The sequence below is a fragment of the Pantherophis guttatus genome, chromosome 4 (assembly GCF_059756535.1).
Source record: "Pantherophis guttatus breed Tessera chromosome 4, ASM5975653v1, whole genome shotgun sequence".
Taxonomy (NCBI): domain Eukaryota; kingdom Metazoa; phylum Chordata; class Lepidosauria; order Squamata; family Colubridae; genus Pantherophis; species Pantherophis guttatus.
The window spans coordinates 105,743,998-105,766,144 of NC_142066.1; the positions used below are offsets into that span (position 1 = coordinate 105,743,998).

Sequence of the window (22,147 nt, forward strand, 5' to 3'; positions counted from 1 at the left end):
GAAGGAGGGACTTTTAGCCTTGACCAACGTTTTGGGCTTTTAATATCAAACCTTTGGCCTGAATCAAAGGTTGGTCTACCTCATGGCGGCAACAAACAGGTAAGTGGGACTCGAGTATAAACCGAGGGGGGCTTTTCCAGCATAAAAAATGTGCTGAAAAACTCGGCTTATACACGAGTATATACGGTAATTTGATGTCTTAACAGATCTGATGGATAGTAACAAGAGAACTAGGAAGTGAGAGAATAATCTTTAACATTTTTATAATAAATTTAAAATTCATTTTAAAGGAATACTTGTTATGGATGAAATTTGAGTCCATTTCTGATTTAATTTTTAAAAAATCAAAACTGATTATCATATATACTTCTTGCCTGCAAACTAGAAGTTGAAATAGTAATATAAAAACAGTTTAAATAGAGTCCAGTTTGAAGAGATTTATGTCAAGAACTTGAATATTTTTTTCTAATACTCACAGTTCCACCAACTATTCTTCCTAGTGGATACCATGCTCTTTCATCAAACCAATTTAAGAATTCATAAAATCCATGTGATGCAAGATGATGTGTTGATCTGTAGTTAAACCTAGAAAAAGTAGAGCAGATGTTAAAAAAACCCTATTAAGTAACTGTCACTTCAGGTAAACGTTCAAATCCGTATAATACTTTTGAGGAATCAATGCTTAGAATTTCTAATATTAAAATAAAATGCAGCCAGTTATTCTCAAGCCTAAAAGCAGGCAATGGCAAACCACTTCCAAAATCTTGTCAAGGAAGCTTAGGGATCTTGCTCAGACAGTTAACAGGATTAATTCTGTCAAAGGAAAGTCAAAGGAAAAGAAAAGGCAGTATTTGTTACTATGACTGAATTGCCATCAGCACCTGTATAGGCGCTCCGGCATATATCTGACCACTGATAAATAACTTTTCCATAAATATTCCATTCCAATGTTAAGGAAGAGTTCAGAATCCTTATTTTTTAGTTTTACTAATTGGGAAAAAGAATAAAATTGCTATTTCATTATTATTTTTTGCTCCCAACTCTAAAATATCTATGTATATATTTCATGACATTAAAGAGGAATCCTAAACCAGCAAGATTCATTATATGAAGAATATTATTAGGGAAAAGGGAATTCTAAATTTAATTCATTTTTCAATGTATGATAAATTTAGAATTACTATTTGCAATTTACTATTTGCAAAATATTAATTTAATATTTATGGAATTATTTAGATTTATATAATGCAGAGGTTAAATTTTTGAAAAAATAACAATCAAAATCTGATTATAAATAATAAAGATATTACAGAAAACTTCAACTAATATAGAATTCTTAGATTTTATTTACTAGCAAAAATATTATTTTATTCAAATAGAATTATATACTGTACTTTTCAATAAGGATGCTTTTATGACAGTGACTATGGAAAGGCTATTACAGATTAATCTTCCAAGCTTGATAACCCCTTAGCATGATGGATTGCAACTATTATTTCAAGGAAGCATGGCATGATAAGAATTATAATACAAAACATCTGGATAAAGATACTGCTTAATTTTAATAGATAGAAGCTGCCGGAGAGGGGTGTGGCCAGGGCCAGCGGCGGTACAGCAAATTCCAGGGCTTCTGGAAAATGCTTATATCTCAGCTGCTTTAGGGAATCCCTAGGGATCATAGCTGTCCTGTAGGGACAGTGAAGAAAGGAAGCACAGGCAGGCATGAACAGGGGAGCTGCAAAATCCCTGAAGTGTCTGCATCAGCCTCCGACCCAGCAGCAAGGGAAGACAGTCTTTAGGAACTGTCAAAGCCGGGCGGCCACACACACAAGATAAGAGAAAAAGATCGAGGAACGATGATGAAACGGAGTATTGTTACCGAATGAGTGATTGGCCAACTCATAGGTAAGAGGAAAAAAAAAATTTAAACTTTAAAAGAAGCCCCAACCCGAAATAAGCGGCTAATTGGCAGCCGGGAATTTAAAACAAAAGAAAAATAAATAAATAAAGAGGAACTTTAAAAACAAAAGCCCTAAAAGGAGCTAACCACCTGGATTATTGGATTTGGAAGAAATTAAGAATAAATATAAAGAAAAGGAAATTGAGAGAAAGTATTTATTTAACAACAAAAGGAATTAATTGCAAGAACAGAGCACTACTTTTGTGGATTTATAATTGATTTACAATTGATATTTTTGCCTGGGGATTTGTGGATTGGAAAGAGTCATCTGCTGGTTGCACTTAAGTCAATGTGAGAAGCCTTATGGCGAGTATTTGTTTATATAGCTGCAGTATGATTACAAAAAGAAGCCAAGAGAATAAAACCTTGAACTGGGAGACTTAAAGGACTATTTTGAATTGGATAATATCTAAAAAGAAACCCTAAACTAAAAAAAAAGCAGCTAATCGGCACTTCGGAATTTGAAGCGAAGGAAAAAAAAAAGTAATAAAGAGGAACTTTAAAAACGAAAGTCCTAAAAGGAGAACGAACCAGACTATTTGAATTGGACACTATTTGGAAAGAAGAAAGAAAACAAAAAAGCATCAAATAGACTTGAATTTGAATTTTATATATAAGTTAAAATAAAAAGAAATTTAAAAATTATTTCCTCTTAAATTGAAAATATGAAGAACTGGGTGTATGAATATGAGGAGTTGAGGGAGATGTTGCAAAAAATGCAAGAAGTGTTTAAGGGAAACAAAGAAGCAGAAGAATGGATAGAATATAAAAAGAAAGAAAGAGAAAAAAAGCAAGATTATAATGTGGGAAAGAAAATAATTGGAAAAAATATAGATGATCACACTGAGGTTAATAGTGAGAAAATAAAAATGGATAGAGGGAAATATCTCCCAAAAAAGAAGGAAAGAGAAGGAAAGAGGAAAAGAGTAAAGGGGAAAATTAAAAGAGTAATAAAGTTAAAAATTAGAGAAAAAATGCAGGAAGGAGGATACAAAAAGCATATAAAGAAAAAGAGGAAGAAAGAAATAAGTGAATGGGGGAAAGGGGAAAAAATAATGAGTGGAATACAGGAAAGGTTAAAAGAAAATGGTTAAAAGGGGAAAGGATATAAAAAAAGCAGAAAGAAATTAAAATAGCAATATGTTGAAGGAAATATTAGTAGAAATTGTATGTAAGAAACTAACTGGAATAAATATATTGATTATTGTAAAAGGGAATATTTGATTGAAATTAAGATATAAAGCTGAAAGTTAAGAAATGTATGTCGAAAGTAAGAAATGAAATTGAAATGTTAGATAATGCTGTAAGCGGACCAGCAGATGTAGAATGATCTAAATGTAAAAATAAGTGGAAGTGATTGAAATGATAGGGAAAAAGAAAAATGACTATTGAAATGAAATAAGGGTGGAAAGTTAATTAAATTGAAAAGATTTTAAGGTAAATATGAAATAAGTTGAAATATAATGTTAAGAATTTTAATAATATGATGGAAATCTTGAGAAATATGATATAAAGAGAAGAAAAATGGGGATGCCTGGACACCATAGAAAAAGCACTGAATTGAAAATAAAACAACAATAGAGAGAGATAGGAGGAGGAGGGAGACTGAAGGAAGGGAGGGAGAGAGGAGCAGAAGAAAGGGAAGAGGAGAAGAAGACAGGAAAGGGAAATAAGAGTAGGAGAGAAGGTTAGAGAGAGGGAAGGAAGGGAGGAGAAGGAGAAAGAAAAGGGAAGTAGAGAAGGAATAGAAGAGGAGGGAAGAAGGTAGAAAGTATGAAAGAAGGGAGAGAGGAAGAGGAAGAAGAAAGATTGCTGTAACACAAAAAAGAGGAAATGGAGGAAAGGCATCCCCGAAAACATTTAAATATATCAAGATAAAGAATGAACTATTTAAAAAAAATTAAAGGAGAATGTAAAATGATTAAAAATGGAAAAATAGAATTTGAGGGTGAAGAAGATACTGTTTATAGAAATAAGAAAATAAAAATTAAAAGTTGATTAATAAATATGGAAAAGGGGCGTTGGCCCTACCTGATACGCTCCTTCTCAGGGTGCGGGGAAGATCATCCAGGCATGGGTAATACTCTGCTTTGTTGCTTGGAGACCGAGTAACTTTTTCTTGGCCACGCCTCCTTCGCCTGGGTGCTCCCCAGTTCGACGAAGGCGCAGCGATGATAATGATGACGAGGCTCACAATCTGTGAAAACAGAAACCCCTCCTGGCCCATGGACCAGACAGCCAACAGGATGGGGCTGGATGATCTTCCCCGCACTCTGAGAAGGAGCGTATCAGGTAGGACCAACGCCCCTTCTCCATTGTGTCAGGGAAGATCATCCAGGCATGGGACTTACCAAATCCGGTCAGTCATATGGGAGGGAGCAGTCTGGTCTTAATTCCCCCCTGTGGACGAGCGCTCTGGCAAAGTGCCTGGCCAAGCTGCAGCGCATGCCACCACCTGACAATGGCATGGAGTAGGAATGGGGAAGACAAAACTGCTCTATGCACTCACCTGACAGCAGAACATGCGTCCCGTGGCACAGACGTGATTGCAACCTGAGGGGACGCAGAGCGATGCAAGAATCACCAGCAAATCCGAAGGAGGCAGGCAATGACCGCTCGACACCAAGGCCCCAAAGACATCGTACCGACCCTGGTGTCCCTGGAGGACACCTGGAAGACAAATCACGAACCCTGTTTCCCCCAAGGGAGGAGGGCACTGTAGGGAAGGGGCCAGCGCCATCTGCCGCGCCAGCGAGACTGCGGTAGAACTGCCGCGGAAGAAGCCCTGTGCGGATGGGATATAACCGCCACAGAAGGGAGCCGTGTGCTGTGTGCGGATGGTTCCAGGAACCCGCCACAGAAGCAGAAATGCTCAATCTGACCGCACAGTAGCAGGATGGACATGCTGATGCTCCCCCACCCCCACAGTGGACCACGAGCCTACCAGTCGGCTTGGAGGCTACTAACCTTGGACAGCTGGGCAGAGGGCCACCATGCGGGAAATATAGCTGGAAGCCACTCTGTCATTCAGTTCTGGAGATAAGCACGTCCTGAGGACACCAGGAAGGGCCTCAAGCCCCCTGTTCACCATGAAGATGGGTGCCCCTGCCCCCCTGAAGGAGGGAGGCGTCCATCCGAGGGGTAATCCATAGTGGAGAAATTGCGGACATGAAAGAGAACCAGTGTGCAGACAAATGCCCAAGCTTGGGGAAGCAATGTTCCAGCTGAGGACCCACCGGGAAGTATACACCAGCCCAAACAACAGGGTCCCGTATCCAAGACAGGTGGAGGGGAAACGGATGACCCAATGTCACCTACCTGTGGAGCAGGTCATCGGGAGAGACCGAACCAGGTCCGGAATCTGAAAGAAAACTCCGGATGCTGGAACAGAGACAGGAATGGGAGCAATCCTGCCTCGTGTCCTCCAGTGCCTGTTACCCAATTAAGGTAGGCCTACCCTGAGAACTGGAGGAACACTCCCTCCCAGGCCCAAGGAACTGTGTCCTGCCAGAGGGCGCTGAAATGGGAATCTTCCCGGGACCCCCAGAACCTAAGCATAGAAAAATGGCGTAGGCCAAGAGAGAAGCGCCGGCCCTAACTCCCTGCCCCAGACTCCTGTAGCGTCCGGGGCCTGTCCAACGCTCCTCCCCAAAGATAGGTAGCCAGAGGTAACAAGTCCTAAACAGACTCAGCATTCCTTGAGAACCAAAGGGGCTTTCCACCTCAGGCTCAGGAGACCTGTGATCTGCCCAAGGGTCCAGAAACATAACCAACAATGCGTCTATAACATCTGTGGCGGTAGGTAGTCTGGGGCAAAGAAGATATGTTGGTCTGATACAGAGCCTCTGCATGAAGCAGCGACAGGATGCCTACCAACCTCTCAATCTACCAAGGGATGGCTCAAGGTTTCCCAGGTACTAACTAGAATGCTGTAATGGAGACAAGTACGATACTCCCTTATTAATTCAATTCTCCTCAGCTAGTCCTACCCTCCTGGGATATGAACCCCAGGCAACGTGCTGTAATTGATAGATGTAGTAACATTCTGGTGGAGAGTAACTGCCGAAACTCAACCAGCCGGATTTCACAACCCGACAGGGACGTGAAGTTACAGCCTCCAGGTCTCTAGCCCTGTGCCCTAGCCACTAGTCCCAAGTGGCTGCCTTGGAGGTGTCGTCGCCCTGTCAATGGAAAATGCAATTGGAGATCTGCGTTCAGTTTAAGTAATGGAACATGCCGTACGAGCATTGATGACCAGTGTAATAGTCCTTAAACAATGGCATATCCAACCAAGGGAAGAGATCATACGTACGGATGTTGAGTGTATATATCCAGACAACAGAGAGGAAACCTCCCCGTGGAAGATGACATGAGCCATGTCACAATAAATCCTGATAAAATGATATAAGGTGTCATGAGAATTGCCTGTCTCAGCCAACAGCTAACCCTTAAGAGACTGTGGTCTGGAAGGAGCAGAGGGAGAAGTCCCGTGGCTGGGAATGGTATACAGCCTAGACAGACCCATCCTACTGGGGGAGGAATCCCAACAGTTATAGGGCCTATAACCCAGCCCAACTATGGTCAGGCAGGAGACCCCTTACAGTGCCTGGGCTGCAGGCATGCCCTAATAGACTCAAGCCCGAGTCCGGTTTTTTGGTAGGGGAGAAGCACTCCGCCAACTAAGGCTGTCTACTTGACTCATGTTAGCAAGCCCGTAGGTTTAGTAGGCCACCTGCCAAGGGTGGGTAAAAGGCGGGTTAAGGACTATTATCCCGGTGGCTTATTGCTAAAACTCGAATGGCCTCGCCAGAGGTAAGAACTGGAGGCTACCGTCAACCCCTTGTATGCCGTGGAAGCCAACAAGAGACCGATCTACCGGCATCAGTGGAAATTTGGAAGCCCCGAGCCTTGAATGACAGCCTGTATATGCCTAGGAGGCCATGCGGCAACGGCAGGGGAGCCCTACAGGTCCCATGCCAAAATTTATAAACCGTAGGGAAGCCCCGACTAGGGGTAATGATACCACTACCCTCAGTGACCCTAGGGATCTGTGGTAGCGTAACCTTGTCGGCTGAATAGGTCTGACACTTACTCCAATGGGGTCGGCCAACCCACAATTAAGGTATCCAAGGAAGCCACAGCCCAAAGACCTCCTACCGTATGACTGGCCTGTACAAGGAGGTCAAAGTATGGAAGTGGGGGAGGGACAGACCCGAAGGGAGCAATAGCCCGGGAAGCTGATCTAGTGCCCTCAGCAAGAGGTGACCGCCTTCCAGTCTTCCATAGGAATTCTCTCCTCATGCCTGTAGGCATGGTAGCAGCTGAGACAAAGACTGTCCCGAGAAAATATCTGGAGTCTGTAGCACTGATGCGAGGACTGTGACCTCTGAATGGAGCCCTGTTTTCCTGCCAGGGAATGGTTTGTTCCCCCCTGAGTTGCCCCCGTCTCTGGAATCCTACAGAGCAGGATCGGGCCCGGTAGTAACCAGAACTGCCCCTGGTTCCCAACCATATAACCTCTCAGGGTGCCTCCGGACCAGGTGAGGTGGTTCCATTTGAGTCGAGGCAGGCCGTGTTTGAGGCACTACCTCGATGAGGGCAAGACCCAGGGCCTGGGATGTACCGCTGAAACCAAGGCCATGCTGTACATTTGTGTATAAGAGAAGACCTTGATCGGCTTCGTGTAAGAACCCGCACAGCTTGGAAGAAACTGGAGGGGAAAGACTATGACAGCCACCACATGAGCCTGTGATTCAAAGTTCTAATCAGGCCCAACTCTGCTTAGCTTCCAGGCCTGGGCAAGGTCAGCCAAGTGCTACCATCTGCTGCGATTCTGCGCATGGCTCTTAGGGAAGGAACATTCTGTCCCTGCAGGTGTTTTATGGTGGGTGATTCAAAGGGCTGTCTGCAAGAGCCAGCCAAGCCTGGCTCAGCTCCTCCCCTGCTGTATGGCACCACCTAGTGGTCCTTGTTTAATGAAGGTGACAGCGGGTGCTAGAAGGAAGGACAACCTCATTCATAATCCAGTCCGTCTGCCTCCGTTTAAGCAGGACTGGAACTCACAGACTCTCAGGTTCTAGCCCAGTGTGTAAATTATGAGACCAAATGGCTCCTTGATCGTGAACCTGCAACTCGAGGCTGCCATAACAGCTCTAGGGACTATAGCTAGCACTGATCCCTATAAGGATCCGAGCCCCCAAACTTTGTAACCTGATGGCTGGTCCAATAGCCAAAGACCGCCCACCAAGTTATCACCAGGCAGATTAGATGATTCAGGCGCAGCCGATGAAACGGTTAAAAAGAGTGCCAATCTTCCCGCCATTTCACGTTGTTGAAATCTAGGTAGGCTGATCCGACCGAACCTTAGCTCAAATATTACAAGGCAACCCCTGTACTTTACATAAACGAAAGCCAGGCGGATTGGCTCGTATGGAGCTCCCCCGCCGCAGCTGCCTGAGCAGCAACGCTTAGCCATTTTGCACTGTGGTGTAAGGCAGCCTGGCTCGAAATGAGCTGTCCTGCCAGCGTTGTAATGCTGGTAGGCTCCGTTACCTTACCTTGTGGGAGGGGCAGACTGGCACACCAGAGCTTCTCTGCCACTGGCGGTAAGGCACTAAGCGCTGTAGCCGTTCCACGTATGGTGGTTGAGGCAGACTGGCTTAACTGAGCAACTCTGCTGCAGCTACAACAGCGTTAATCACTCCCGTGCTCAATGAGCTGGAAGGGAGGTTTACCATATGGCTGTGAGGTAGCCGAGCGCTAATGCCACGGCTAACTTTTGCACTGAGCGCTCCCCTGCTCGATGAGCTGGAAGGGAGGCTTTCCACATGGCTCTGAGGTAGCCGAACGCTAATGCCGCTTCTCCTGCAGATCCGTGCAGACCAGCTCACGAGGAGCTCTCCTGCCGCGGCTATGATGATGCAGCAATTCGGCAGCCGCTTTCCGTGTATAATCAGGCAGCCCGGCTCGTCATGAGTACTCCTGCTGCGGCTCTTCTGGCGTGAAAGCGCTTGCCGCTATCAGTGTGCCTGGACGAACCAGGCAGGGATTGAGCCCTTCTCTGCCACAGCAGATGAATGCCAGGGGCTGCCCGTTGACAGGCAGTGACCCCCTCCGCTAAAAAGTGGGACTGGCAGGGCCTTCGGCTGATCCACAAGCCGGCATGGGGTATCACCGGTGAACCGGTTATCCATCAGATCGCCCTCCTGCGATCACCGAGCCACGCTCGGTCAGGAAATCCGAGAACTTTCCGTCCTGTGGAACTGAAGAAATCCAGGAATGGGTGACCCTTTTCTCAGTATCAACTCGTTGGAACACTGAGTCGAATTGGGGTGCATCGAGGCAAAGGAGGGGTGGCCAAGAAAAAGTTATTCGGTCTCCAAGCAGCGAAGCAGAGTATTACCCATGCCTGGATGATCTTCCCCGACATAATGGAGAAAGAACACTTTGGCAGAAACGGTAACAAAGTAAAATACATTTGAATATGATAAATTGTATATGATATGATGTGATATGGTCAATGCTCTGTTTCAAAAAATATATGGGTGTGTATTGGGGGTGGGAAAACAATAAAACTTGTCAAAAAAAAGGAAAAAAAGAAACTGCCAATTCTGAAGTATTTAGAAGGAATAACATGGTTCTCAGTAAGGAATGATAAATAGTTTAATATAATTACAAAGCAACATCAAATCAACTATTACTGAAATTCTAGTTTATACTTGGCTCAGAGGAAGTATGCCACACTAGTGAGTGTGAAACTTACTTCACAAAAAATATTGAGGTATGAAACCTAAACAAAGGAAAACATTAATCCAAAAGCAAATTTGGATTAGTCAAAATAATTAATGACCTGAAAGTATTCAGTGGCTATTTGTATATCTACAGTATATCTATTTTCCTCCCATTCAATTGTAATCTCTCTCTCTCTCCCACCCGCCCACCCACCCAATTTAGTCAAAATACGTTTCGCATAACAAAAGATAAATTAGTAAAAATACAGCTAAGAGTTACTCTACAGATAACAAGAAATAAAATGGGAAACAACTGATTTGAAGACTTCCATTTACATATAATATCTAAGAACAAGATTTAAGGAATACCCAAGAGAATTCTAGCCTTCTTTCCTCCTTTCAAAACCAGACATATCAAACTTCTTTTGAAAGTCCTTCTTGTACTAATGGTCTCACAAAGCTAGTTAGATTCTTGAAGCATATTCCTTTACATGTATGCCAGCTATAACATGCTGTTCATTCACCCTACCACTTTAATCCTTAATCTCTATTTTCAAACCATTCTTGCCAACATTGAGGCATCATCCATGTGTGTGTGTGTGTGTGTGTGTGTGTGTGTGTGTGTGTGTGTGTATGTATATATGTTCATATATATGTATGTATGTAGGTGGAGGGAGGGAGGGACGGAGGGAGAGATAGATTTGTATAAATCCCAGTAATTTGTTTAAAATATCTTTCTGCTAGAAGGCAATAGTAATTTAAAAAAAACATTTCTGATACCTGTAAATAAAAAAAAACCCCTTCATCATGCTTATAAGCAACTTTCAAATATTAATACTTTCAACAAAAACATTATAAAGGCAAAATACAGCTAAATATTTGGAAACTTTATTAATTGAATTGCAGCAGAAAATTATACACATTCAGGGAGGATTTAACTCTGCCAAATTCCAAAGTGATTTCAACAAGAATTGTTTTAGAAGCTTGAGACACTGATTCTTATAGGACAAATGGACAGAAGATACTGAGCTTACAGAAGTAATTTAATGGCCTGCAACTTTAATGGAACTGCAACTAGTTCTGCAAACAAGAAAGGAACATATGTTTATAGGTAAACTTCAGTTATAACATCAATTGGGACAAAGATTTCTCTCACTAAGCAACACAATTATCATTTCTTTACCATTATTACTTAGTAATGGCAACCCTGACAGTCCCAGTGTCTGTTGAACCCCAAAGCACAAATGTTATGTGGGAAGAGAAGGAAGGTAATGAGCATGGGGCTGCCATGCAAGCGAGTTATTGGAGGCCTTGGAAGAGCCGTTGGAGGCCATATCTAGTTTGGCAGGTGGTGCTGCAAGCAGGTATGTTATTGAGATCCTTGCCTAATAATAGCATAGTTCTTGCCTAATGACTGCAACTGAGACTACCGCAACTGTCATCACTAAGCAATGCAGTCATGTGATATTTCACTTAATGACCACTTTGCTTAGCAATAAAAATTCCAGTCCCAAGTAGGGTTGTTAATTGAGGACCACCTATATGGCTTTTAAGAGAGAATAAGTTCTATTATCTTGTATAAAACATATAATTTGAAAGTGGGAAACAACTTCAATATTTTTTTTCAAAATTACATCATACATGATCAAGAGGACAGAGTTTAGCCTGGATATGGCTTTATATTACCATCATCAAATTGGTCTTTGCATTCTTTTCCACAGCTGCAGAATTTGATGGGTGATTGGATTTCACAGTTGTCAGTATCTGCTTTTGAGTCTTACCGTAAGTCATTTAAGCTACCTGTATTTGAAATTGAACTTCAAATTCCCCAGAAGCAACAAATTATCAACTGCAATGAGGATTCTGAAAAATGGTAATGTTCTGTTATTGTACAAACTGACATAAACACTCAAATCATAATAGTAAATATATTAATTGAGGAAACCCACAAAAGTTATTTCTAAAATCATATATATTCCTTGAGGTATGACAGGACATCTAACAACCATTCAAAATTACAACCCTCCTACAAAAGCTATATATGACGCCATTTGAAAGTTACACCTACAGTGGCTCCTGCAGTTGTTTACCCTTATGACCATTTGCAGAGATGCTAAGCGCATCCACCCACCTATTTCTCCCCCACCCTGGTCCGAAAGGCACTAGGCTTGCTTTGCTATCCCTTCAAGGTTCCACCCACTCTCCACCTCCAATTACCCTTCACTCGCTTTCCTTTTGAAGGACCCAGAAAGTTAGGGTAGTTAAGGACAGTCTTCTCTGTTGCTGGGCCATATGGAACAATTGAGAAAAAATCCTGCCAATGTCCCTTTTATTGCTAGTCTTAGCTCCCCCAGTGTTAGTTCCACTAGCTTTATGGTAGAACAGCTAATGCTAGAGGAGCTAAATCTAACTGTAAAAGGAAAACTGTCAGGATTTCTTCTCTTCAATTGTGCCACATCACCCAGCAACAAAATGGACAGTTCACCTTATCTATCCTGACCTCTGAGTATCTTCGAAAGGTAAGTATGCAGTTGTGACAGTGTGGGTATGAAGGAAGCCCAGAGGGCTCTGGGGACTCCTAGAAGCAGGAAGCAGAGCACAGGATATCTCAGGGAGTAGGGAGAGGCCCTGGAGGCCCAACACAGTAGGTTTGTGCCTGGATTAGTCCTCTGAGAGTCTGCCCTAACCAAGGCAACTCATGCTCCACTTAACTTGTGTTCATTCAACAATTGCATTGGAGAGAGCAGGGATGGGGGGATGGTTAATAAGGTATTCACTTAACTATCATTCTGACTTATGACAGTATTGTGCAGGCTCCATTACTGTCATAACTCAAGGACTACCTTGCTCTTTTAACTTGATGTAATAATAAGCATTTAATATGCATAACTATCTATAGCATAATAATGTTAATGTAAGAGTCACCCTATTGTCTGAGAACATTAACTGCCGGTAAGAACAATAAATTCTACAGTACATGACCATTAGAGTATTCATAATAATGTCTTCTGAATGAATCCAGGTCAGTTATATTAAACATAGCACTATTCTGTATTTAGAAAATATTAATGAAATGTGGATAATGGAAGAATTAAATGTTATATTATGTTAATTTCATTAATTTTACTATTTAGGCAAAAGCTAACTAGAAAATGGTCTATCAAGGGATCAATTCTAAATAGATGCTATCATCATCATCATCACCTTAGCCATTCACTGCAGGATCAAGGCACTTCTGCATGTTTACAACCAATACGGTCCTGAGCTTTCTTTTGCCAATTGGGCCTGCAATATTTGCTGATGTCATCAATCCATCTTGTTTTAGGTCTCTTTCGTGGATGCTTTTTATCAAATGGGATCTGTTCTATCACTGCCTTGGTCCACCTGCCATTATTTCTTCATCCTATGTGACCAACCCATTTCCATTTCAATTCTTTTACTCTCTTGATGGGATCGTATACTTTTGTTTGTTCTTTAATCCATGTGCACGTCTTTCTATCTTATCTTGAATTGCCAAGCATGTCTCTTTCCATGTGCAGCTCTCCTATGTATCTTTATAGCTCTTCTGGGCCTTGTGAGAAGAGAACAACATTATCTGCAAATAGGTGCCATTGATTTTTATTCCATCTTTTGCCCAGTCTAGTTTGCAAACTACTTCTTCAAGGCAGGCTGAGAAAAGGATAGGTGATATTGTATTGCCTTGTCGTACACCTCATTCTATGTTTATTTCCACTTTAAGATCATTAAGGCAAATTGTTGCCATTGTTTTTTCATATATTGATTGTAGTAAATTTATTTAAACAGTATCTATGCCCGTGATGGCAAACCTATGGCACGCGTGCCACAGGTAGCACATGGAGCCATATCTGTGGGCACGTGAGCATTGCCCTAGCTCAGCTCCAGCATGCATGTGCATGCCGGATTTTTGGGCCTTCCGGTCCCACCGGAAGTCGGGAAACAGGCTGTTTCCAACCTCCAAAAGGCCTCCGGGGAGATGGGGAAGGCTGTTTTTGCCCTCCCCAGGCTCAAAGAAAGCCTTTGGAGCCTCGGGAGGGTGAAAAACAGGCCTACTGGGCCCACCGTGCCATTATGTGCCAAAAGCGGGGGGAGTGGGGTGTGTGTCACGCACACATTGAATTATGGGTGTGGGCATGCACACGCGTGACCCCCCCCGTGCTCCCCTGCTTTTGGCACATGATGGCAAAAAGGTTAATCATCACTGAGCTATGCCTTAGTTGAACAATGTATTAATTATTGGTTGCTAGAATAGAGTCAAGCACCTTTTAGTAGTCAATGAAAGCCATGCACAGAGGTATGGTGTATTCGTGCTTTTCAACGACTTGCTGAACAACCTGGATGTAATCCATTGTACTGTAGCCACTTCTGAACCCTGCCTGATCCTTTGACTGTGCATCATTTAATATTCTTAATATTCTTTTTGCTATTATCTTGGTGAAAACCTTGTAGATGACTGAAAGAAGGCTTATTGGGTAATAGTTTTTAAATCATCTTGGGTACCTTTCTTGTGTATAAGAATCACTTCAACATTTTTCCATGCATTGGGTATTTTTTCTTCTCTGAGGTATCTGCAGTATAGTTTTGCTAGTATCTTGTGTAAACTGTGGCCACTAACATTCAGTATTTCAACTGTTAAACAGTCGTTTCCTGAAACTTTAACATTTTTCATTGATTTTATGGCAGAATACTTCCTCTACTAGGATATCTGACATTTCCTCTTTTGTAGATGTTGTTACTTTTAAGTAGTCTTGATCTTTGTATAGCTCTGAATAGAGCTTTCCAATTATTTTTAATATTTCCTGGCTAGTTCTACATACAGAACCATTATCACATTTTAATGCAAAAACCTTTTTTGTATTTATAAGCTTGCATTTTCTCCTATTAATTCCTTTGTTTTATTCAATTGCCTTTTTCACAAGTTTCATGTTAAACTGATGTGTTTCTTCTTGGATAAATTTTCTTATCATCTTGCAAAGTTCAACGTACTTCAGTTTATTAGTGAATCTTGCGGTATTCTTCACTGTACATCATTTTTTTCATTAAACCAATAATTTCATCAGAGATTTTTGATCATACGTTTTTCTAGCAATGGTATAGATGTAGCAGATTCAAGGATGTTTTTTACTATTTATTCATTTTAGTTCATAATGTTCATCTCTTCCAAATCTTGCAATAGACTGAATAGATTTGATAGATTAATCTCAAAATTGCTGTTTTCCTCTAACAGCTTATCATTCTGTATTTTTGTTTTTTGTGATGTCTTTATCATTTTCATATGCTCTCTTTATTTTTACTTTAGATCGTATCATTCTATGGTCACTTCCAACGTTAAAACAATTGATGACGGTACAATTGCAGAATATGGTTTTCTCACTTGACATGATATAGTCAATTTCACTTGTGTAAACTGACTTATATGGCAATGCAACAATCAATAAAGTTTCCATTACTGCCAAGATGTATCCCATGGAGAATTAAAAAAAAAAAAAAAAAGATAATGGAACATCTTACTTTTAACAATTAACCGAATAACAGTTTTTACAAAGCCAGCTATTTTAAAAATTGAATGAACTAATATTTTTAAACACAGATGTTCATCTTCATAGGAAGATGCTCCAGTTCAGGTTTAGTTTTCTTAACTATCTTAAGTATATCCAGGAGGCATTTAGAAATGTTCTAATTCAATTAACCACAGGCTACCTTATCTGTGAAACTGAAGTAGTTAATTTAATTTAAAAAGTCAGCTTCAAAAACCATGGTTTGAAGTTATTTGTAATTAGCAACCCAGTTTAGTTCAGTTGCTATTCAGGAAATTTATAAACTGATTAATCAAAATAGAAGAGAATTCCTTCTTGTAACTGTTATGTGATCATGATTTATGATACATTCAAAAGCAACCATTATGGAATGGTAATGGTAACAAAAGAAATACAAAGGAATCAATAGGTATGAACTTCACCTTAAATAGCTGTGGTGCTGCAGCGGTTAGAATGCAATACTGCAAGCTACTTCTGCTGACTGCCAGCTGCCAGCAGTTTGAATCACACCGGCTCAAGGTTGACTCAGCCTTCTTCTTTCCAAGGTTGGTAAAATGGATACCCAGATTATTGGGGGCAATATGCTGCACTGTAAACTGCTTAGAGAGGGCTATAAAGTACTGTGAACCAGTATATAGGTATAAGTGCTACTGCTATAATGCTATTGCTAAATACAAGCACCTACTTAAGGATAAATAAAAGATGTAAATTATTCAGGACAACCATCACAGGCACAAATATATAGCAAATATAAAGAGAAAGTAAGGTCAAAATTCAAAATCAGATGCGTAGATTTTGAGGGCAAAATCAAAAAGAGAAGTTTATAGTTGCAAGTTTATTATATTTTCTACTATAAAGAAAACAAGTCTTATTTAAAAAAATTAGTTAACTTTTCAATATTTTCCCTTTGAAAATAGAAGCTACCTAATACTCTCCTTGTACAAAAGAGCACTGTGTTACTGATAGATTATATACACTGCTCAAAAAAATAAAGGGAACACTTAAACAATACAATGTAACTCCAAGTCAATCACACTTCTGTGAAATCAAACTGTCCACTTAGGTAGCAACACTGATTGACAATCAATTTCACATGCTGTTGTGCAAATGGAATAGACAACAGGTGGAAAGCATAGGCAGTGAGCAAGACATCCCCAATAAAGGAGTGCTTCTGCAGGTGGTGACCACAGACCACTTCTCAGTTCCTATGCTTTCTGGCTGATGGTTTGGTCACTTTTGAATGCTGGCAGTGCTGTCACTCTAGTGGTAGCATGAGACGGAGGCTACAACCCACACAAGTGGCTCAGGTAGTGCAGCTCATCCAGGATGGCACATCAATGCGAGCTGTGGCGAGAAGGTTTGCTGTCAGCATAGTGTCCAGAGCACGGAGGCGCTACCAGGAGACAGGCCAGTACATCAGAAGCCGTGGAGGAGGCCGTAGGAGGGCAACAACCCAGCATCAGGACCGCTATCTCCACCTTTGTGCGAGGTGGGACAGGAGGAGCACTGCCAGAGCCCTGCAAAATGACCACAAATGTGCATGTGGCTGCTCAAATGATCAGAAACAGACTCCATGAGGGTGGTATGAGGGCCTGACATCCACAGGTGGGGGTTGTGCTTACAACCCAACACCGTGCAGGACGTTTGGCATTTGCCAGAGAACACCAAGATTGGCAACTTCGCCACTGGCGCCCCGTGCTCTTCACAGATGAAAGCAGGTTCACACTGAGCACATGTGACAGAAGTGACAAGGTCTGGAGACGCCGTGGAAAACATTCTGCTGCCTGCAACATCCTCCAGCATGACCGGTTTGGCAGTGGGTCAGTAATGGTGTGGGGTGGCATTTCTTTGGGGGGCCATACAGCCCTCCATGTGCTCGCCAGAGGTAGCCTGACTGCCATTAGATACCGAGATGAGATCCTCAGACCCCTTGTGAGACCATATGCTGGTGCGGTTGGCCCTGGGTTCCTCCTAATGCACAACAATGCTAGACCTCATGTGGCTGGAGTGTGTCAGCAGTTCCTGCAAGACGAAGGCATTGATGCTATGGACTGGCCCGCCCGTTCCCCAGACCTGAATCCAATTGGGCACATCTGGGACATCATGCCTCGCTCCATCCACCAACGCCACATTGCACCACAGACTGTTCAGGAGTTGGGGGATGCTTTAGTCCAGGTGTGGGAGGAGATCCCTCAGGAGACCATCCGCCACCTCATCAGGAACATGTCCAGGCGTTGTAGGGAGGTCATACAGGCACGTGGAGGCCACACACACACACTACTGGGCCTCATTTTGACTTGTTTTAAGGACATTACATCGAAGTTGGATCAGCCTGTAGTGTTTTTTTCCACTTTAATTTTGAGTGTAACTCCAAATCCAGACCTGGGTTGATAAATTTGATTTTCATTGATAATTTTTGTGTAATTTTGTTGTCAGCACATTCAACTATGTAATGAACAAAGTATTTACTACGAATATTTCATTCATTCAGATCTAGGGTGTCTTATTTTTGTGTTCCCTTTATTTTTTTTGAGCAGTGTATGTATAAACTGATCTCTACAATGTAAATTATTAAGACAAACTCATCCATTTTCAATCAAAATAATTAAACATGGAATTATTGTGATATAGGTGCTATAACCTTTCCTTGTTTTGTTTTATCTGGGGGAGGAGGAGTCTAAAATGAAACAACAATTCAGCAGAATGCTTTGAATTTTTTTTTTATAAATTACGATTACTGTTTTCTCCAAATTGTGGGTAAACTGGTTAGTTCTTAGGAAAAACTGAGTTTGATCAGAATTTTTAAAAAATCTGTATCTCTGCTGGGAACTCTGCAGGACACTATTTTTATTCTAAATACAATTGATATTATTCAATAGCAAAATTGAAACAGAATTAATCCTGAGTAGGTTCCCTCTTTGCTTTTTATTGGCGATACACAGACTTGTTAAGCCAAATGCTGGCTTCAAAAATCTTGAAGTTCTGAAAAGATTCAGAAGTTTTCAACAAGTTGCCATTTTAGTTTAACAATTGGCAAAAATGGTTAAATATAGAAGAAATTAAATATATTAAATCAATGTTAGAAAAACATAAATGAAATCAAATTAAATTTGGATATGTTTTGGCCCATTTGTTTTTTGGAATGTGGTCCTTAGCAAGTGAGGCAGTCAGTCCTTAACCTGAAAAGAATTGTGAATTGCTAACCTAAATGCTAATTACTTTATTATTGTTCCATTCTTTTCCCATTGTGATTGTTTTTCCTACAATTAATATATAAAACACTTTAAAATATTTAAAACTAAAGTATTTATGAATATGCTATTCTTTAGCTGTTGAAACAAATATTAAACAACCTATTGCTTTTTCAGATACGGACAATGGGATGAACAAAAGATCTTCTAGTATCTCTGATGTATCAGGTTTCCTGTATTAGAAAATTAGATCTTCCCACTGCTAGTGTTCTATCTCTATTTAAGATTGAATTGTATACTGAAAAGAATCCATCAACAGGTACCTTAACTGTTATGGCTAACTAGAGTTAAGTCTACTCCCTGATTTAAACATCCCCAATACCTATGAAAGTTATATTTTCTTTAGAATTGGTCTGCTGATTGCATTATGGGATGACTCCAATTAATGTCAGGAATATAGTATTAAAGTTCACACTGGGTAACCAAGAAAGAACCCAATCATATGAATCAGGAGCTTGGCAATATCTGGCACCCCAAAACTCTTAAATGACACATAGAATGCCTTCATTGAAGTTGCATGGATTCAGTCTTTAATTAAATCTAAAATGATTGCAGAGAAAAGTGATTAAAGAAATATTTTTTAAAATCTTAAAATTTCTGTACATTTAAGATTCCAGTACTGAATAACACTTACACAAAATTAAAGTACAGAAACATTTTGGAATCAATTTTAAATTTTTACATTGCATTTTTCTCAGATGTTAAAATCAACTAGAGTGTGAATTGTTAATCTAGCTATCATTCTATGTTAGCTATGATTTATGGTTTAAGGTGCTATGCCAATCCATCAATGTACTTTCAATAAACCATGGTTTATCAAACCATTGCTGAAAATAAAAGTGTGGCTTGTTCAAAGATGCCTAGTGAAGCTAAAAGTGGCCATCCTAGTTTAAATATTTTCACATTATATCACACCAAGTCTATTGTGGGAATGTCATACCGACTGATTAGCATGCCTCCTATATTATTATGGTTTGTTCCATAGTCAGATTGGATTTAGCATTGCATTGCATTGTATTATGTAGCTTGGTAACCTAGTGGTAAAGACTCTCATCTCCCATTCAGAAGATTGATATTCAATATTTGTTCCATGTGATGTCAGGATGGGTATCCAGCCAATAAATCCATCCAGTTGCCACGACTCTACCCCAAATTAAGGGATTACGGGGTTGTAAAAAAAGATATTATAAGAGCAGTGGTTAGAATGTAGTATTACAGGCTAATTCTGCTGACTGCCAGGTGTTCAGCAGATTGAGTCTCATAGTTGACTCAGCCTTCCATCCTTCTGAGGTTGCTAAAATGAGGATCCAGTTTGTTGGGGGCAATATGCTGACTCTGTAAACTGCTTTGTAAACTGTTATATATGATTTCTGAAAGACCTTTTTCATTTTCTATGATGAACTTAATTAATTATTTGTCTTGTATGTGAAGAATGTTAAGGCAAAAAGCAGGCAGCTTCGTTGTAACTGTTCCTGCTTTGAAATGTAATTGGATTATCTCTGTACTTATGCTTTGTATCATCTTCTGTTTCCAACTGTTCTTGCCTATTAAAATACTGTCAAATATGATATATTTGATTATCTAGTAATGAAATGTATCATTTTGTTAAAGATCATTTTTTTAAACATTCAGTTTTTCCACATACAATCCAGAACTAGAATCTCTTTTAGTATGTTGAGAAATAGCCACCAAACGCTAATGCTTCCAACCAAAGCAGTAGGCTGGGAGGGAAAAAAAGGCACCAAAGTATTTAGAAATAAATTAATGGAATGATTTGTATCTTTTAATTCATCCAGTACTATCTTCCCTACCTGCGATCCTCAGTACTCAGGGAACTATTTGACATGTTTACTTTGACATGGTTACTTGAATATTACAGATTTATAGAAAGTATTTTCTGAAAAGTAATAAAGCAATTGTACATCTTGATTAATAGTGAAAACTCTGATTAACAGCTTCATAAAATGTAAAATAACTGCTTTTCAATTCAAATGCCAAATTAAACAAAGAACAGGATTGTTTACTTTATTATGCTAACAGTATAATGGTAAAATGGAAGTTTATGTTTGCTGCAGCATGATTTATTTGAACAGAATGGTAATAAATAAATGATTTCTCACCTCAGCCAACTGTTCTAACACTATACCTATTCTCAGAAATATTTTTCTACAGGCCATTTTCCATACTGATCTAACTAACTGGAATAATCTCAGGAGCAAAGATACAAGCATTGATTCCCATTTCAGTACAAAGTTCAAGGATTTTGGACCAAAAAACCCCAAAAAACAGAATAGAATGGATTTTAAACTCCTCTATATTACAATTTTTGTAAAACGTAAGTTAAAAGTATGGTACATCTTTACATGTATGTACAATAATGCATCAGTCTTTTCAATACTTCAAATTCAACCTGCCCTAATGTAAAATCCATATGGCAAGTGAAAAATGTGATATAGATGATGCAATCTACTTTAAGGGCAAGATGGGGAAAATGGTGCAACTATCTCCAGTTTGGTAATTAAAGTATAGAATCAGAAACACAGAAACTTATTGATCAGAAATAATTCTACAAGCTTGCAGCTCATCACAAGAATTAGATTCTGTTCTGTGTCAAGAAAATGTTTAGGGCAAATAATGCAGAATAGTATTCCCATATATAACAATTACTGGAGGAAGTTACATCAAATTGGTGTAATCTACTCTGGCCAAGATCTGATGTATAATGAATCAAATTTTATTAAAGATTTTTTAAAAAATAAAGTACAAATTAATATAAAGTAAGAAAAAGAAAACAAATCAAAGAAAGCTAACTGCAGAAAAGTAAAAGATAAATAGAAAAGGAAAAGATATAGATAAATAGTTTCCTATTTTCTTTATGGCAGTTATAAAGCCAATTGTAAATTTACCTCTTACTCTATGGTTACAACATACCTTTCTATAATCTATTCTGTCTATTCATCAAAACCATTAATAATAAATTCATTTATTTGTGTTTCACATAAAAGTCAATAGGGTTTCCAGTTAACCATAAAGGTAGATATTGTCTTTTCTCTTATTATTGAAGTTAATTTAGCTATCTCAGCAAGTTCCATCATTTTCACCTACCATTCTTCGCTTGCAGATAAGGTCAAATCTTTCCATCTTTGTGCATCAAAGTAATATTTTCTATAACTGTCATACAGGCATGTAAAAATCATACTTCATAAAATGGAAATTGTAACTTTAAATTCAGTTACATTTGTGATCACAAAAATAAGTGTCAATAAAAAATTAGGCATCTACTTAAAATGAAAATCCTACTCATTTTTTTTAATTCACTGCAATATTATTACTAGTTCACAATATGCTGGGTGGTGAAGCATAAAGTTAAAAGTCCACAGCTTTCGTAAGAAATATACTGACTTCATTACTGAATTGCTGAAGAAATTTGGTTATCGAAGGCATATGAACAGGATCTATTTGTACACAGTATTGCCCCCTCTGCTCACCTCCCGATAGTTTATTGCAAAAGGTTCCATTGCTTCGGAGTTCAATGCTTTTTTAACTACTGTTCCCTTGCTCTATTCCGGCCTCTCTTCCATACAGAAACGGAAACGCACACTCGTCTATGCTGCAGCGAGGATTACAGCAACGCTGCACAAGTTTTACCCA

At 39.9% G+C, this 22,147-nt stretch overlaps 1 protein-coding gene across 1 annotated transcript in view; it reads right to left on the bottom strand.

Annotated features, from left to right (window-relative positions):
- The window catches only part of STT3B (STT3 oligosaccharyltransferase complex catalytic subunit B), a 90,857-nt gene that overhangs the window by 67,229 nt on the left and 1,481 nt on the right, over positions 1–22,147 (bottom strand). Inside the window, exon 2 of the mRNA XM_060685815.2 lies at positions 477–585. Within this exon, the coding sequence (XP_060541798.1) occupies positions 477–585 (109 nt within the window). The remainder of the gene's footprint in view (positions 1–476; positions 586–22,147) is intronic.